Source organism: Alligator sinensis, unplaced genomic scaffold (genome assembly GCF_000455745.1).
Source record: "Alligator sinensis unplaced genomic scaffold, ASM45574v1 scaffold1385_1, whole genome shotgun sequence".
NCBI classification, from domain to species: Eukaryota; Metazoa; Chordata; order Crocodylia; family Alligatoridae; genus Alligator; species Alligator sinensis.
The window spans coordinates 500,020-516,317 of NW_005842793.1; the positions used below are offsets into that span (position 1 = coordinate 500,020).

Here is a 16,298-nt window from a genome sequence, read left to right on the forward strand (position 1 = left end):
TGCTGAACCTAGTGGTGGGGTCGGCAAGGTGTGGGGTGGCCACTTGAACTGAACTTTGCTCCAAGTGCATGCCACCTCCAACCCAGCCTGCACAGCTGCTGGAGCCCTAGAGCCCCTGCTGCCCAGGCAAACTCCTCCCTCCTGAAATGCACAGAAGCCCCCCACCCTGTGTCTGTGGGCCATATGAAAAGGCTCTGCAGAATTGCAGACCTCTGGTAGTGCATTTGATTTAGAGGAGAATGTGAAAGCTACACAAAACAGCTCAAATAAGTTTGGGGAGTTTGCAGAATTGTTCAACTCAGATGTAGACATAATTCATTCCAGCCAAAGGATTTGGGACAAGCTGTAACAACTTAGAAGTGCATAAAATTTATGGGAAGAGTATGGCTTAAAACAAAAAAAAGAAAAAGAAGAAAGAAACTGCCCTGTTAAGCATATTATAAATGTTATTTAAATATTGTACCTGAGGCTGCTAACCATTTGAGAAAAACATGGCTGTTAAATTTGAGGTTTATCTGCCTGCAATTTTGGAACTAGGGTGGTGGATCATGCTGCCTGTGCTATAAAACCGAGATGGTTAAAAGCAAAGGCTAAGTTTTAGTTCTTTGAACAATTATCAAACAATTCTTTGAACAATTATTTTTCAGTACTGTTCAAGATGAAAAAACAGAAAATGGAAGTTGTTAGGAATAGAAAGCAATATTTTAGAGAATCACTTTCTTGCTGCTTTTTGGGTTTAATATGGACGATAGGACTTGTTGCTGTGTGGCTTTTTTTGTGTGTTTTCTTACCAAAAGAAGAAATGAGGCCTAATGAGAGAGTTTATTCCCCCTCTTTCATTATTGAACACGTAAGAGGACTGCTATTTGATCTGGTAGATCAGATTAAACCCCCAAACTAGCAGTAACATTTCTAGAAATAGCTCGGTGATATAGATTGAAAGAAGCCATTCCAAATTAGAGAGAGCTGTCCTTACTTTGGTATGTTTCTTCTTCAGTTTGTGTGTGCACCTTTTTTAACAACTTTTATGTAATGTTGTAAGTCTTTTAGTCCTTTTTTGCCTAATTTGCTGAGCAGTAGGTGGCTATGGAAGAAATACAGTAAAATGTAGGAAGTAATAAGAATAACTAACATATCCTAAGCGGTCTTCTTACTCCTTCCCTATTCCTCTTATTGTTTCTATATTCTTGACATACACCTACCCCGACCATTATATTTTCCCCTATAGTTCCTTTGCCTTGCCTTGTTTTCTGAATATTTGTGGAGCTATACCTGATGCTCTGAGGTTGTGCTCTTCATCTCTTTAGTCTTTCTAAATTTTGGCTGCAAAGTGGAATTTGATCTCATTCTAGGAAGCTGTGGCTTTTTTTTTTTTTTCTTTTCGACTTGCTCATACTACAAAGGCAGCTTGGGAGAGCAGCACTACACAAGTGAAACAGGACAGTGGGAATAACATTACTCTACCTAGGGCATTATTTCTGATTTGCTTTGTGAGCTCAGTTAGGGTATAATTACTGGAGTAGGTAAAGATGTCCCATGTTTACCAGTATTTCATTAACCAAGTTGTTGCTCCTGTTTTCAGAAAGCTCTTTGTAAACGAGTGGGTGAAAAGAAGGGAGATGGCTCTGGGTTTCTGGTGCTATTAGCTTGAACTCTGCAGTGACGAACACCTCGGCTTCTCTCTGGAGTGAAGACGCCACTTGGCTCCCTCTAAAATATCTAGGGTAGCAGTTGGCAACATTTTTAGGTTGCGGGCCAGAGTGACCCAGTTGGGGTCAGAGGCATGTGGACAGGCAGGCTCTAGGACCCAGGCACTGTTACCACTTCTCCTTGCGGAGGCCTGAGAAGAGTGTGGGTTGCCAACCCCTGATGTAGGGACAAAATACAGTAATGTCCTTTTCACAGATTTGGGGAACGGGCAGGGCAGCAGCAGGGTCCTTGCCTGCCTCCTGGCCTGGTGGGAGTAAGAAACTCAAAGAAGGGAGCTGCTGAGCTGGCAGGGAGCAGTACTCCCTTGTCAGCTTTCAGATCAAAGACCTGAATTATCCCTATCCTTTATTTACAAAATGGGGTGGGGAAGAGGGAACCCGGTCTCTTCTATGCACAGGGTGAGAGAGAAACCTGTTGATATGATAGATTTTCTTTGTAGGACATGATGGAAGGTCTTGAAACCTGTGATTTGTGGCAAATGCCTTTGGAATGGCAGGTCTGGTGAACATAGTTAGGATGACCATATATCCCAGTTTTCATTGGCTGTCCTGGCTTCCCAGCTGGTTGGTGTAAAATGAAGCAAAAGTTGTGGATTTGGCCGCTGCCAGCAGAGGTTGCTGCCACCCTCTTTGTGTGACCCAGCTCCTGCTGAGCAGTGGCTGGAGGGGAGGAGGTGGGCCAGGGAAGGAGGCCAGGGCCAGAGCTTGGGCACCTTCATGGGGCAAGCCAGGATGGTGGCCCATCCCTAGCAGCCTCCTGCCCTGTTGCTGTGGCTGCTGCTGAGGCCTGGGCTGCATGTAGCGACTGCGATCCGGGGTGGCTGCTAGTGGCAGGGGGGAGGGACTGTTCCTAGCGGAGTTCAGCCTTTGCATATAAGGGGTGGAGCTTGGCTGTAGGCTATCCCTCCCCACACTGCCTTACCCCATCCCAGATTCCTTTAACTATATATGGTCACCCTACCCATAGTGTTGTTTCTTTTGAAGCTTTGCTTTCAAAACTTGTCTCAAGAGTGGAACTGTGTTTGCATAGGTGAGCACAACATGCTCTTTCTAATGCATTTACCTAGCCATTCTTTTGTAATGGCATGGCAGAAGAGACTCTTGGAGAACTTTGGAGGGAGATATGGACTGATCTGTAAAGCATCCTGAAGTGTTTTAAGCAATTGAGTGCAACAAGGAAAGCGTGAAAATTCTTGAGAAGGGTGAACAAATTGCTGATTGAATTGGGGGAGGAAAAGGGGTGACCAATGGTGCCATAAAATAGTGAAGTTAGGAAGTGGATTGGGTGTGAAAGGCTGCAAAAAGAAGGACTGGAAGTCTCTCTTTGCAGGGAAGAAAGGAATGATGTAGCAGTGTGGTAGTGTGTTGAATAGAGCTGAAAAGGGCATAGTGGATTACAATCACAAAGATGAGACATGGAAAGCGGAAAGGTTGGTTCTTCACAATCAGATGTAAGAAGGGGCAAGTCTTGGAGAGGTACAGCCAAGCAACATGTAAAGAAAAGCTGAGGTTGAAGAGAATGCCCAGTTATTGCCTTTCATGGCTGAGAAGATAATGTTAATCCATTATTCCCACTCCTGTCGTCAGTGACTAGTTCTGGCTGTGTTAGGTGTAACTTGGGTATAGGGTTGGATGCTGGCAGATGACCAGAATGGAACGTACATACCCTGCTATTAGTGACTTGTCTTCTAGATTCGTGATACTTAACTGGAATGCAGCAGCACCCTAGGGTGCTCTAAAGTCCTTTTAATGGTGCTCTGGGGTGCCCTTCTCTGGGTGGCCCTAGTCTGTGCTTGTCTACAGCCTGGGGGGGGGGTGTGTGTGTGTGTGTGTGTGTGTGTGTGTGTGTGTGTGTGTGTGTGTGTGTGTGGCTTGCCCAATTTGACAGGAAGGTGGTGTGGCTTCTCACTTGCTCTGTTCTGGGCCTGCCTGCCACACATGCTGAAGGACATGGCCAGCTGATTCCACATCAGGTCTGCATGATGGCTGTCTGTCTGAGTTGGGGATTGCCAAACTAATATAGCCAGGTTCAGTCCTCTGCCCCTCCCCCCCAGTCTCTGCTTCCCAAAGGCCCCCTCCTCCCTGTGTGCTAGGTGGGCAGTCTGGAACCTTGTCCCTGTCAGCTGGGCATACCCAGCATCCAGGTCCTACCCTTAGGCATCCCTCCTTCCATTACAGCCATGAGGCTCTGGTTTGTGGGGGTGGGCAGATGGAATTGCCCTGGGGTTAATTAAGGGAAGAAAATGGCCCACTGGTCCCTGGTACCCAAACATGCACAGGGCTGGCCAGAGCCAGGGAACGTTCCCCACTGGCAGCCTGAAGAAATTTTATACTATTGTAGAATAACAATTTATAATTGCATCATTAATTAATATACAATTAATTAAAGCCTGTATTATAATATTTATGCTGTATTTATATTAGTTGTGAAATAGGGTGCTGCTAAATTGTGAAAACTTACAAAGGGGGGTGCCTTTGAGGCTAAAAGTTATTAAAATGCTCTGGTGGATCCTCAGTACAGTAAAAGCCTTGTTATCTGGCATTTTACTAACCGGCATTTCTATTAACCAGAATTTCTGGGGGGAGTGGGTTTGTATGCTGCTGTTTCCACCCTGTGCTGCAGCCACTCTGTATGCAGTTGCCATTACCTCCACCCCCTGCTCCATGTGTGGCCATGGTGCCTGCCCCCCTCCCCCCTGTCTAGCCAGAAACCCCTGTGTCTCAGGTAACCAGCATTTTTAGATTACCAGCACCCCCATTCCCTACTCATGCCAGAAAGCAGGGCTTTTACTGTATTTTGCCTCTCAGGGTACTTTCTGGAGGAGTAACATTTACATACTTTTCCACATATTACATGTAGCTTGTAATAGGTATGCATTACTTTTAGTATGTTTTTACTTTGTTTTCTGTAACTTTTGTTAGGTTTGGACATGCATCTGAAAATTGTGCTGCTATCTTCTGTGCTTTCCCTTCATCCCACCTGAAAGTGTGCTGTGTATGTGCACTTTGCAAAATTGTTCTGATTCCTTTAGGCTCTTGCCAGGTGAATTGGAAGTGGCTGGTAAACACCAGGGCAAATTAGAGTAGAAATGTAGCAATGGCTAACTTTGCATTTAAAAAAAAATCCTACCTACTTAAGATTTTGCCTGGTATTTGAGCTAATGTATACTAAATATCCAGGGCTATTTTGTTTGTTTCAGATGACAAAAAAGATATTGACCATGAAACAGTGGTGGAAGAACAGATCATTGGAGAGAATTCTCCGCCAGATTACTCAGAGTACATGACAGGAAAGAAACTTCCTCCTGGTGGCATACCTGGCATTGACCTGTCAGACCCCAAACAGCTGGCGGAGTTTGCTAGGTAAGTTGCAAGAGAGCATTAGTTGAAACTTTATTTTAAGATGAATATCATTCCATTCTGGGCTTCCTCAAATCTCAAAAAAAAAAAAGGAACAAAGGAAAAAAAAAGTTTGAATATGTGGTAGGTAGACATAATAATAGACTTCTGTCCATTGTGATTTTTAATATCTTAGGTAAGAACATTTAAAGCAGGGAATTGTGTAACGGGAGTTTAGATCTTTGAAAGCAAGGAGTATTGACAGTACTGTACTACAGGGCTGCATGGAGTGTGGAGCTGTAGATCTTAGGGCTTAGTCATCCTCCCCCCACTACACGCACCTTGCAGGCAGCCTGGCTCCCCCTACCATGCACACAACACCCCTACCCCTTTCCTGGCCAGGCATGTTGCAGAGGCAGCACACAGCGTGGGGATCCTAACATCCCTTTGCCGCACAGCACAGGGAATTTGGCCCTGTCCTATTGTACCACCTTGGCCCTAGGAGTAAGGGCAGGAACCAGAAGCTGGAGGAAGAAGAGGCAGCGTGGAGACCCTGGCTGCTGCAGCTGGCAAGAGCAGTGGGCAGAGTGGCAGCCAGTTGGGAGGCCACAGGCCGCATGTTGGCCAGTTGGACAGCCTTGCTGTGACACATTTCAGATATGAAAGCCTTTTAAATCTGTTTTGAATCTATGCCAGAACTTCTGGTCTTCATTTCTTTTCAGCCCAAAAGTACTAATAATGTTGATGAACTCAATCTGTAGCTTATCGGCCTTCAAATGGCTAGAGAAAATCTAAAAATGCAAATGAGGGGGTGGCACTTCCTTTGACCAGACCAATCACTCTGTTGCTCAGGACAATACGAAAAGGCTAGTATTCAGTCTGAACTTCCATTCAGTTATTTCATCTGTAATCAGTTCAACCTGTAGTGGTTTTCACTGGTTCTACAGCTCACTTCTATTGCTTCACTATCTCAACTGGAATAGGATACCAAATTCAGGCTATTGATATATTTCTTAGTAAAAGAAAACCACTTTCATTTTGTTTGCTTTTATTATTGCCTCTTAAAGCCCACACAAGTAGAATGTTAGGTACTGAGTCAAGCACTTGAAAGGTTAGGAAATTCCAGAACTAATGTTGCCCGTGCAGTATTAATTGGTTTCTCTTGTGTGTGCATTTTGTCAGTGTATCTAATTAAGTGCACAGTTTCTTTCTTTCCACAAGGTTGTAGTCTCATAAAGTGCAGCTTTATGTCTGGGGTTTCCTCAGTTTTGAGCATGTAACTATAAATCTTCAATATTTTTTTCTATAACTTGTAATTTTATTTTTGTATACAGTGGGAAAACTAAATTCTCTCTGCAAAACCAGGGTCATCATCAGTTAGGCTTTTCAGATCCACAGCCCAGACTTCTATGACTTGAGCGAACAAACTGGTAGTAGTTACCTCACCCCCATAAGTAACAGGTATGGGGGTGGGAAGAGATGAACCTTTTATTAGTGAAATTCACAGCTTTTGTCCAGATGCCAGAAGGATCTTGACTATGAAATCCAGTATTCTTCCAAGTTCTTGAGAGGAATGTGTGTAGACCTTTTCTGTCTGATCATGTTCCTTTAGCATAGTTTCTGTTGCTGTCAGCCTTTGTCATCACCTCTACCCTGTGCTACCAAAGCACTATTGGTTAAGCACTGACAGCATTTGACTGTGTGCATCTCTGATGCTATATTGTCCAGGAAGCTGGAAGGTGTAACTGCAGGAATACTGTGCTCATTTCCATGGTAGAATATGGCAGAATCTGAGGGTGGTACATGTGATGTTTGGTAGGTATAGAGTTTTGTGGCAGTGAAGCATGGAAAGTGTATGCAGAATCCCTGCTGGCAGCTTGGAGCAGATCTCTACAGGGGAGGTCTAAACTGCTTATCCCATCCCTTCCCCAAGCAGTTTATAGTAGCTTTTTGCAGGCCTAGTAAAAGGTACCATTCTGACATTAGTATTTTCCCCCTCCCAGCGTAATTCCCTGCACTGGACCTTGCACGAGCTAGAGCCTCTCAATGAAATCATTGTAAGAAATTCTTTTTAGCTTGAGAACTTAATGTGGTGCTTTCCACGTTCTCATTTGAGAATCTTTGAACGTTTCAGGATACAAATTTCAGCCAAATTACCCTGAGGTAGGCAGCATAAAAAAGTCAGCCTTCATATTTGGGCTTGCCAAGCTGAGGTTTTGTTGCAGTTGTTTGTTTTGTTTTTGGTCCAAGATGTATCTGTCTATACAGAACATTCCACAGTTGCTTTTTTGAAGCAGTGCTGCTTGTGTTGGATTCATCCATGTATTGATCCTAAAGAACTAATTTCAAAACATTAAATATTTGCTTTGACTTTTAAACCGTCAGTTTAACAAAAATCTTATTTTTGTTACTATTCAGTTAGGATCTGCCTTTTTATGTGAATGTTTAAAAAATATTTCGCAAGTAATTTTTTAAAGAAGTCTATCTGTTTATATGCTATGGCCTTCTCAGCAGCATCTGAACATCATAAGGATACTATTTAAAAAAAAAAAAAAGCCCCAAAGTTGATTTACCTACAGTTTATATGTTTGCTGTAACTAACGCGAGCAGGTCAGACTCTGTTGATATACATTTGTATATGACAGATTGGATATGTCGCTAATTCTCAAACTTCCCTGCATCTTGTACCCCTTTGGGGTTATTACTGTCCAGTAATATTTTCATAATTTTGCTATATGAGGAAACAAGAAAACTGGCCAAAGATGGCTGTTCAGTGTACAACATGAACAAAGATTGTAGTTCTTCATATGTAACAATCCATTTGCTACTTGTTAATATAAAATGTCAAATGCATGTGATATAAATTGATGGTACCCAGCAGATATTTAGACTTCAGCCACTTTTTTGTTTATTTTTGCCTGGTGTTGTATAGGTGCAGTGCTGCCATGCTGGCTAATGGCTCTATTCATTAAATTGATGGGGGTAGTGTAGTAGTGACTTCCAGGAGTCACTACTCAGAAATAAGCCACATTCAGCTTGCTTAAGCATAAAGCTGCTTTTGATTTAGGGCCATATTTACTGGGGCATCTGCATTGATTCCTGGAAACCAACTTTGATAAATTCAACACTTCTTAAATATTGGCCAACCTGATTTCTTCCTTTTGTGACCTGCTGTTTAGAATACTTGTAGGTGAAGGTTACATTCATGTTTAGTAGCAGTCGAATTCAGGTAGGATTTTGGGATTTAGGTAGCTCCCCGTTGTTTGAATTTTTTAGGTGCCATTGCCTTTCAAAATAAAATGTCCTAATCCTTTGGATACTTCTAGTTGCTGAGCAGCAGGTGGCGCTGGTAGAGTGAATAGCCACATTGTCTCATAGCATGTAATTGTCATGTTGTTTTATTTTGTGTGTTCAGTTCTTGCTGACTCGTGCAACAGGAATCTTAGACACACTATTAAACATAGTTGGAGTATAGCTATGCATGGGAAGTAGCTTATCTGCTGTCATGAAAAGACAACTAAGATTGCACCATAGCAATGTGTTGGGTTGAACTGCACTGTCCAGTCGCAGTATATTCTATCATGAACAAATGACAATAACTGTAAAATGGCCATACCACTTAATCCTTCCTACAACATTTTTTGAAAGTACTGGTAGAGTTTGTTACAAGATCACAGAAATGTTAACGGACTCAAACTGTGTGGCTGATAATTTTCCAGATTTAAAAAGTAACCCAAAATCCACGTTTTTCTCTGATTAAAATGAAATATCAGTCATGTATGTGTATACATGAGTGGCATTTCATTTTAATCATGGAAAAATATGGATTTTGGCTTCCTTGTTTAAATCTGAAATTTGGGGATTGTTTTATTGGAGAGAACTAGGATCCCTGGTGAGTAATCCCTTTTAAATTGGAGGCATCAAACTCAGTGGGTCCCATGGACCAGATCAGTGATATGAAACCTGTTCTTGGGCTGGGTCAGACCCATGGACCAGCTCCATGTTTGGATCTAGTGCACAAGGCTGAGGCCAGTACCATAATGCATGTGTGTCCAGTCTGAGACCCATAAGCTGCACTGTGGGCTGGACAATAGGGCTCCTTAGAATGGATCCAGCCTGCAGGCAGTATCTCTGCCCCTGCTTTAAATTCAAGAAAATGCTTAGTTTTAGTCTGATTTGGAGTTAAGCCAAATGCTTAACCAAGTGAGATGGCTGTAATTCTGGCTATTATGAAAAGCAGTTGGTTTTGTTTTGCTTTTATTCCCTACCTTCAAGAAAACCCAAAACTTGGTTAGTAAAGTTAGCATTACTGATTTTTCCAGATATTTTACAGGCTCTGGGGTTTAAAGATAGCCAGGCACAGACAGGGTTGTTAAGTGGAGACATAATGGGGGACAGGAATAAAAGGGTACAATTCATCCTAGCCTTGAATCTGAATAGTTTCCATTCTCCCTTGCCTCCTTGTTCTCTGGTGTATTCTTTTTGATCCCTCTTTTTTGTCATTTACTTTGTTCTATCCCCTTGTGCGCACACGCCCCATATCGCAATAGCTTTATTTCTTTAGACCTTGCTAGCTGTGTTTGAATGATGGTCAGCTATGACCATTGCCCTTGATATTGACCTAAGCTCCCAAAGGAATAGAAACTCAAAGAAGTCAATGTCAGCAGTGCTATTCTTGCCACTGCCTAAAGTGCTCTGGTCACTAATTTTGGTAGAACCCGGGAGGCCTTTATCTGTGATCTGCACTGGTATGGTATCCTTTTTCTCAACCAAAGAGAACTTGAAGTATAGTAAACCTGAAAAGAATTTCTTTTCTAAGAAAATATGTACAAAAGGTGTAGGGGTCAAAATAGGGTTTCTCTCTCTGTTGCACGAGAGAATGACATAATAGGACCCCTACAGGACAAACTAGGGCAGTTGGTGACCGGGGGGGAGCGCGACAAAGCTGAGCTCTTCAGTGAGTTCTTTGCATCTGTATTCCTAGACACAGACCAAGACAAATCTCCCAGTTGGATCATAGATAGACACAGGCGGCTCAGACTTGGTGAACAGGCACTTGGAGGGGCTGGATGTGTTCAGATCAATAGGCCCGGATGAACTTCATCCAAGGGTGCTGAAGGAATTGGCTAGTGTCATAGCAGAGCCACTGGCACGGCTGTTTGAGCACTCATGGTGCTCCGGTCAGGTCCCGGAGGACTAGAAAAGGGCCAGTGTGGTCCCTATTTTCAAGAAGATGAGGAGGGAGGAACTGGGAAACTATAGGCCAGTTAGTCTCACCTCTATCCTTGGGAAAACTCTGGAAGAAATCATGAAGGATCTTATTTGTGGAAGCCCAGCAGGGAAAATAATGCTGAAAGGAAATCAGCATGGGTTCGTTGCAGGTAGATCCTGCCTGACTAACCTTGTTTCTTTTTATGACTAGGTCACAAAATGCTTAGACGCAGGAGTCGAGGTAGATGCCATCTACTTGACTTTAAAAAGGCCTTTGATGCGGTATCTCATTCTGCTCTCGTAAATAAACTGACATGTTCTGATGTAGATGATTACACAGTCAGGTGGGTGGCAAACTGGTGTAGGGGTCGCACCCAGATATTGGTGGTAGATGAGTCGATATTGACCTGGAAAGATGTGGGCAGTGGAGTCCCGCAAGGCTCGGTCCTTGGACTGATCAGTACTATTCAATGTCTTCATCAGTGGCTTGGACGAGGGGGTGGAGAGTACCCTGTCCAAGTTTGCAGATGATACCAAATTATGGGGCAAAGTTAACACAGAGGATAGGGAATGGATCCAGGCAGATCTGGACAGGTTGGAAAAATGGGCAGAACAAAATAGGATGCAGTTCAACAAAGACAAGTGTAAAGTGCTGCACCTGGGCAAAAAGAACCACCAACACTTAAAGGCTGGGGGAGGACCTTCTCAGCAGCACAACAGCAGAAAGAGATCTTGGAGTCAACAATGACTCCAAGATGAACATGAGTTGTCAATGTGACGAAGTGATCAACAAGGCTGACCGCACTTTATCATGCATTAGCAGATACATGATAAAGAGGTCCAGGGAGGTGATGCTTCCTCTTCATGCAACACTGGTCAGGCCAGTTGGAGTACTGTATCCAGTTTTGGGCGCTGCACTTCAAGGAGCTTGTGGAGAATCATAAGAGAGTTCAGAGGAGGGCCACAGGTATGGTCAGAGGCCTGCAGGCAAGGTCCTACGAGCAGAGACTGAGGGACCTAGATTTCTTCAGCCTTCGCAAGAAAGAATGAGGGCAGCTTTGCATCACTCCTTTACAAAATTCTTCTAAAGCTAGTCTTGCCGCCTACATGAGGAACTCCTTGGGGTGGGGAAATCCTGCACTGGCTTATAGCCACTGTGGTGGTTTTTCTATTACTGATCCTTTATCACAGTTGGATAGGGGGTGTATTGGAGTGAAGGGAATGAATGTAGAAGGAATGGTAGTGGCTGACATTGACACCTAATACAGTTTCCTGTTCTGTCTCTTTTTGGAGAGAAGGCCAAACACAAGGGAAGTTGTAGCAGCTGTTCATCATTCAAAGACTGCTGGGGAGGTGGGACATGTTGGAGAAAGTTGCAGCCTGAAAACTATGTGTTGTTAGGGATGAGAAATGAGTGCGAGTTCGAGAACAGAAGGGCCAAAGAGGAAAGAAAGGAGATACTAGAGAAGGTGAGCAAAGCAGCATGTCCTGGTGGCTTGACAGCTGTTTTCCCATCTGTGTCATCTACTTTATGGTGCTTTTGAGGGAGTGGAGAGAGCACCTTCCGTTGGTCTTCTCCTTTAGACCCCACGTTGTAGACACTGACTTCCAGTCAGGCCAACCCTCTTGGCAGATACCTTCTCGGCTAGGAGGATGGGGGAGCTAGAATTAGCTTTTGTTTTTCTGTAACCACTACTTCCTGATGCTGAACAATCGCAGTGTAGCTTTCTAGAGCAATCAGTCCATTAATCTCTGCTTATTTTTTTTTCTCAATCCTTTTTCTTTGTTGTCTTTGTGCAGAAAATAATCTGTTTCTAGAGAGTTGGTCTGCTAGGCAACCAGTTGTTCGTCAGTCCAAACCGTGACTTTACACTTTAAAATATGTAGCAGCCCACCTGATCTTTTATTGTGGTGTCCTAGGGACTGTGGTCCAAGAAGCACATTTTTTAATTCTCCAGACTCATGTATTATGACAGGAATTCATCCTAGGGTATTGCAAGACATAACACACATACCAGAGCTTGCTGCAGAAAAGAAAATCCTGGTCTTGCCATGTAAACTGACTTTCTGCAAAGGTGACCATCACACTGGAAGTTCCACCCAGGTATCAATGCATGTCTGTAGCTGTTTTAAATGTGCTAGAGTTCTGTTTTTGATATTTCAGGCTATGAAAACTTGGACGGAGCCAGTAGAGGTGCTCTACTGGGTGGGACCCAAAAGTCTAACCACCAGCGAGGGTGGAGCTACCTGCAACAATATAAATAAGAGCAGCAGCCCAGATTCTAGTCTGGTGGTCACCTTTTACAGAAAGTTAATTTTAAAGTAAGACCAACATCTTTTTCTAATACATTTCAATATAAAATTTAAGTTTTTTGAGTGATTGTTCACAGATTCTTGTTGGTGAGCAAGATCAAATTCTTTTGGTCAGCAGTATCTGTTGAGATCGTACACACATGCTAAGAAGATGCCAACGGCATAGGGCAGCACCCTGTAGAGGTACACCAAGCTAGTTCTGTACATACTAGCCCTGGTACTAGAAGTATTAGAGCTTTGTTAAAGCAGTGTTGCACCTGAATTAATAAGCCCTCATTCTCAGGGAAGTAAAATGGCTGAACCCTGCTAACCTGCTCCAGTTCTGCAGATGGGTGGTGTGCACTGAGCTGGCTTGGGGTATGTCTGAGTGCTAAAGGCATAACTGGCCAGTTTTGCATGTTGGGCAGCTCCCCCTCCCCCTTGAACCTTCTCTGCTGTGACTAGCTCTGGGAGGGAAGGCAGACCAGGTGCAGCAGCAGCACCTGGAGGTTTTCTGCTCCTGGGGGAGATGTCACTTTATACTGTCAATGTGCCTGTCAAGGGGACCAAACACTCTTCTCTTCCTCCCCTCCCTCCAGTGTTTAGTGGCAGAAAACCTCTGTTTAGAACTGCATTTCCCAGAATGCTCTTCACTGAACACGTACATACTTGTTTGCTGCTACTCTGCCCTCCCTGCTGCCAGACCTAGAGCTGCTTCAAGGAAGGTGCAAGGGGAGAGGGAGGCTGAGGTTGTCCCCATCCCCCCTCCCTCCCCAAGCTTCCCTTGAGCACCCTCTCCCTTCCCTGAGGCAGCACCCAGGACTTTTGCCCACTTTCCTACCTGTCTGTCACAACCATTGAATGCTGCCTTGGAGTATATAGGCATCCAGGGATATAAAGGGCAAACCCAGCTGTCCCTCAGTTTGTTCATATGGCGCATGGCAGCACAACAGAACCTATGCAATATGTGCGTTGCTTCTCTGTGTGTTGCCACTTTATTTCATACTGCTAGCTTGAAACACACAGTTTCTTGGTGTTTGGTTATACATGTACCCACATCTTACATGTCCATATACCCCTGTGTAGCAGAAGCAAAATGCCAAAGATTTAAACCTGCTTCTATTGAAGCTTCATTGTTATAATAATGGGCAATTTAGGTAAGTGTCTTATATTAGGAGGGGGACATTCCTGGGTGATATGCTATATGTTGCTTCTCTTGTGTGGCTTCAAGAAGTTAGGGAGCCTCCTTATGGAGTTGCCCCCTTCCCTAGAAGACAGATGCTGTTTTATATCCTTACTGAACCTTGTACAGAAGAAGTACCTTCACTCTTAAGGAAGCATAGTGCAAGTCAGGAAGATATTTGTGGAGAGGGATGCATGAGAGATGGCAAGAAACTACCCAGGCTTCACAGTGAACAGCCTAGTTGATGCCCCTTGACCCAGTTTCCATTTCTGCGTCATCCTTCCTTTTATTATGCTAGAGGGGGTCCAGTAGTGTTTTCATGGTTGCTTGGATTCACGTAGCCCCTGCACAGTTTGATCACCCTGCAGAGGTGAGCTGAATGCAGTCAGGTCAGCTAGTCTTATTGTGAAGAACCAGGAGGAAGAAAAGTACAAAGAAGAAAAATTTACAGCAGCTTGGTCTTTTCTCATTCAGTTAGTGAGAATTTAAATATCCTTCTGGGGAAGTTGCAGGGGGAACATCTTTTACTCTTCCATCAAACCTGCTGTACCTAAAAGTAGAGCCTGTAAGAGACTTACCAGGGTCCATTCTGAGTTGAAGAGAGATCAAGTTCCTGACAAGTGGCTAGTGTACTGTTAAGGATTAAATTAGATGACCTTCCAACCCTGTGATTTCATTACCAGCTGTTAACAGGGTTGCTTGTGATCCAGAGAGGTTGAATACAGAAAGCTAATTGGACAGCCTGCAGATGCTTATGGTCAGCAGCCAAGTACTTTTGTCAAAATATATATGGCCATTAGAATCAGGCCATTTCAGACAGAAAAGAACTACAGACCATGTCTGATGGACAGTTCATAAGACAAGAGACAATCTTACTGGATGTGTGTGTTAAGGTAACATTAGTGGTTTCAGCCTCAAAGTGTAACCTCAGAGTGTCCCAGAGAGGTCCAAGCAGTTGTTCCCTGGTTTCAGAGAGACATCTTTAGTCAAAGACTAATGTGGTCCTCTCTTTCTTAATGGAATCTAGAATAGTTCCTGATTTCAAGAAGGAAGCCCATAAAACCAGACTTCCCTCAGGCAGTGGTCTTTTCCCCAGTACTGCTAAAACCTCAAAGAACGTTGAGGATGCTGAGAAGGAAGAAGAGGTTTCAGCCCTGTGCCTGTCCTGCTGCACAGTTAGTGTCTTCCTAACAAGCAGCCGGTGTTGAGAACCTAGCGGCATCTTCAGGAGATCTTATCTTCTGTTCTCCAGTAACTATCTTCAGTATTTCTGGGAAGCATGGACTCTGATTACCTCAGACTAGAGTTATGGACATTATAAAAGGAAGTATTTTGCCCTTTCCTTGCCATTTTCAGGAATGTCTTGGAGATGTACTGTCCAAACAAGAAGCAAGTCCCTTCTGCCGCTTGGAGAAGGAGAGCAGGGATTGTTATCCCTCTTTATCTTTTAACCCCAGAAATTAAGAGGATTATGATTACAGTCTTTACTTTCAGTAGGTGTTAACAAATTAATCTTTTCAAATTGAGGGTGTCTGGTTTCCAGAATTTCCTTTTTAGAGCCCCCAGGCTGGTTTCATGGCTTTTAACATGCAAGATGCCTATTGTTGTTTGTTTTTTAATATAACCATAAATCCAGCTGAGAAACAATACCTCTGTTTTCTAGTAGGAACATCTTGCTATCAGAGCAACGACTTGCTTGCTCTCATTAACCATGTGTAGTTGTAGTGGTTTGTTCTAAGGAGACAAAGAATCTAGGTTTACTCATACCTCAGTGACTGGATGAATGAAGATGGTTACCTCAACAAGTGATAAGCTTGTCTCAAGTAACCTTAAAAATCTTTGCCACGTTCGGGCTCATTCAGAGAAAGAAATGCACTTATTCTGACTCGGAACATAGAATTCATAAAAACAGGGTTATGTTCCAGGTTAGGGAGAGTTTACTTTCTACAGGAAGCATTCCTGAATTTGGGAGAAACAGTGCTGTGCACCTACATGATGTAGGATTTCACCTGGACTCCATGCAAAGGTGCTTGAGTTCTGTGTTTGCACCCAGTCTGCAAATATTAGATGGATGCACTAGTTATATTCATTAGTCCTTTTCTTGGCAAACTGGTGGAAAGTCTTACAGATGTAAAAGAGATTTGCTATATCCCTGCCTATGAATTCATTGCTAGGAGATGCCTTCACCCTGGGGGAACACATCTTCGACTTCAGGGCCCATGAATTCCCTTGGGAAGCTTCTCTTTTCATAAACCTTGAGCTAGGAGCCAACAGTCTGTCATTGAGGGCTACTTCAGGGGTCCATAGTCCGTGTGCTAACAGGCAACACCATGGCTGTGCGTTATGTTAACAAACAAGGGAAGCAAGATTCTCTGGTGTCGGGCCTGTTTGGCTCTGCAAGTGGTTTGGTTCTTCTTAGGGTTTAAAGGTGGAGTTATTCTCTGGTACCAAGTTTCCTATTCTGGGGTCTTCAAGTGACTCATTGTTTTTTGGCTCTCCAGGTTCTCTGCCCCCAAACCAAGCTTCATTCTGTTTCATGTACCTGACATGGCAAAGGGAAAACT

At 43.7% G+C, this 16,298-nt stretch overlaps 1 protein-coding gene across 1 annotated transcript in view; it reads left to right on the forward strand.

Moving 5' to 3' along the window:
* YY1 (YY1 transcription factor) overlaps positions 1 to 16,298 on the forward strand; it is a gene marked incomplete at its 5' end in the record, with an annotated part of 38,578 nt that overhangs the window by 15,273 nt on the left and 7,007 nt on the right. The window contains one exon of the mRNA XM_014525385.1: positions 4,910 to 5,072. Coding sequence (XP_014380871.1) covers positions 4,910 to 5,072 — 163 coding nt within the window. The remainder of the gene's footprint in view (positions 1 to 4,909; positions 5,073 to 16,298) is intronic.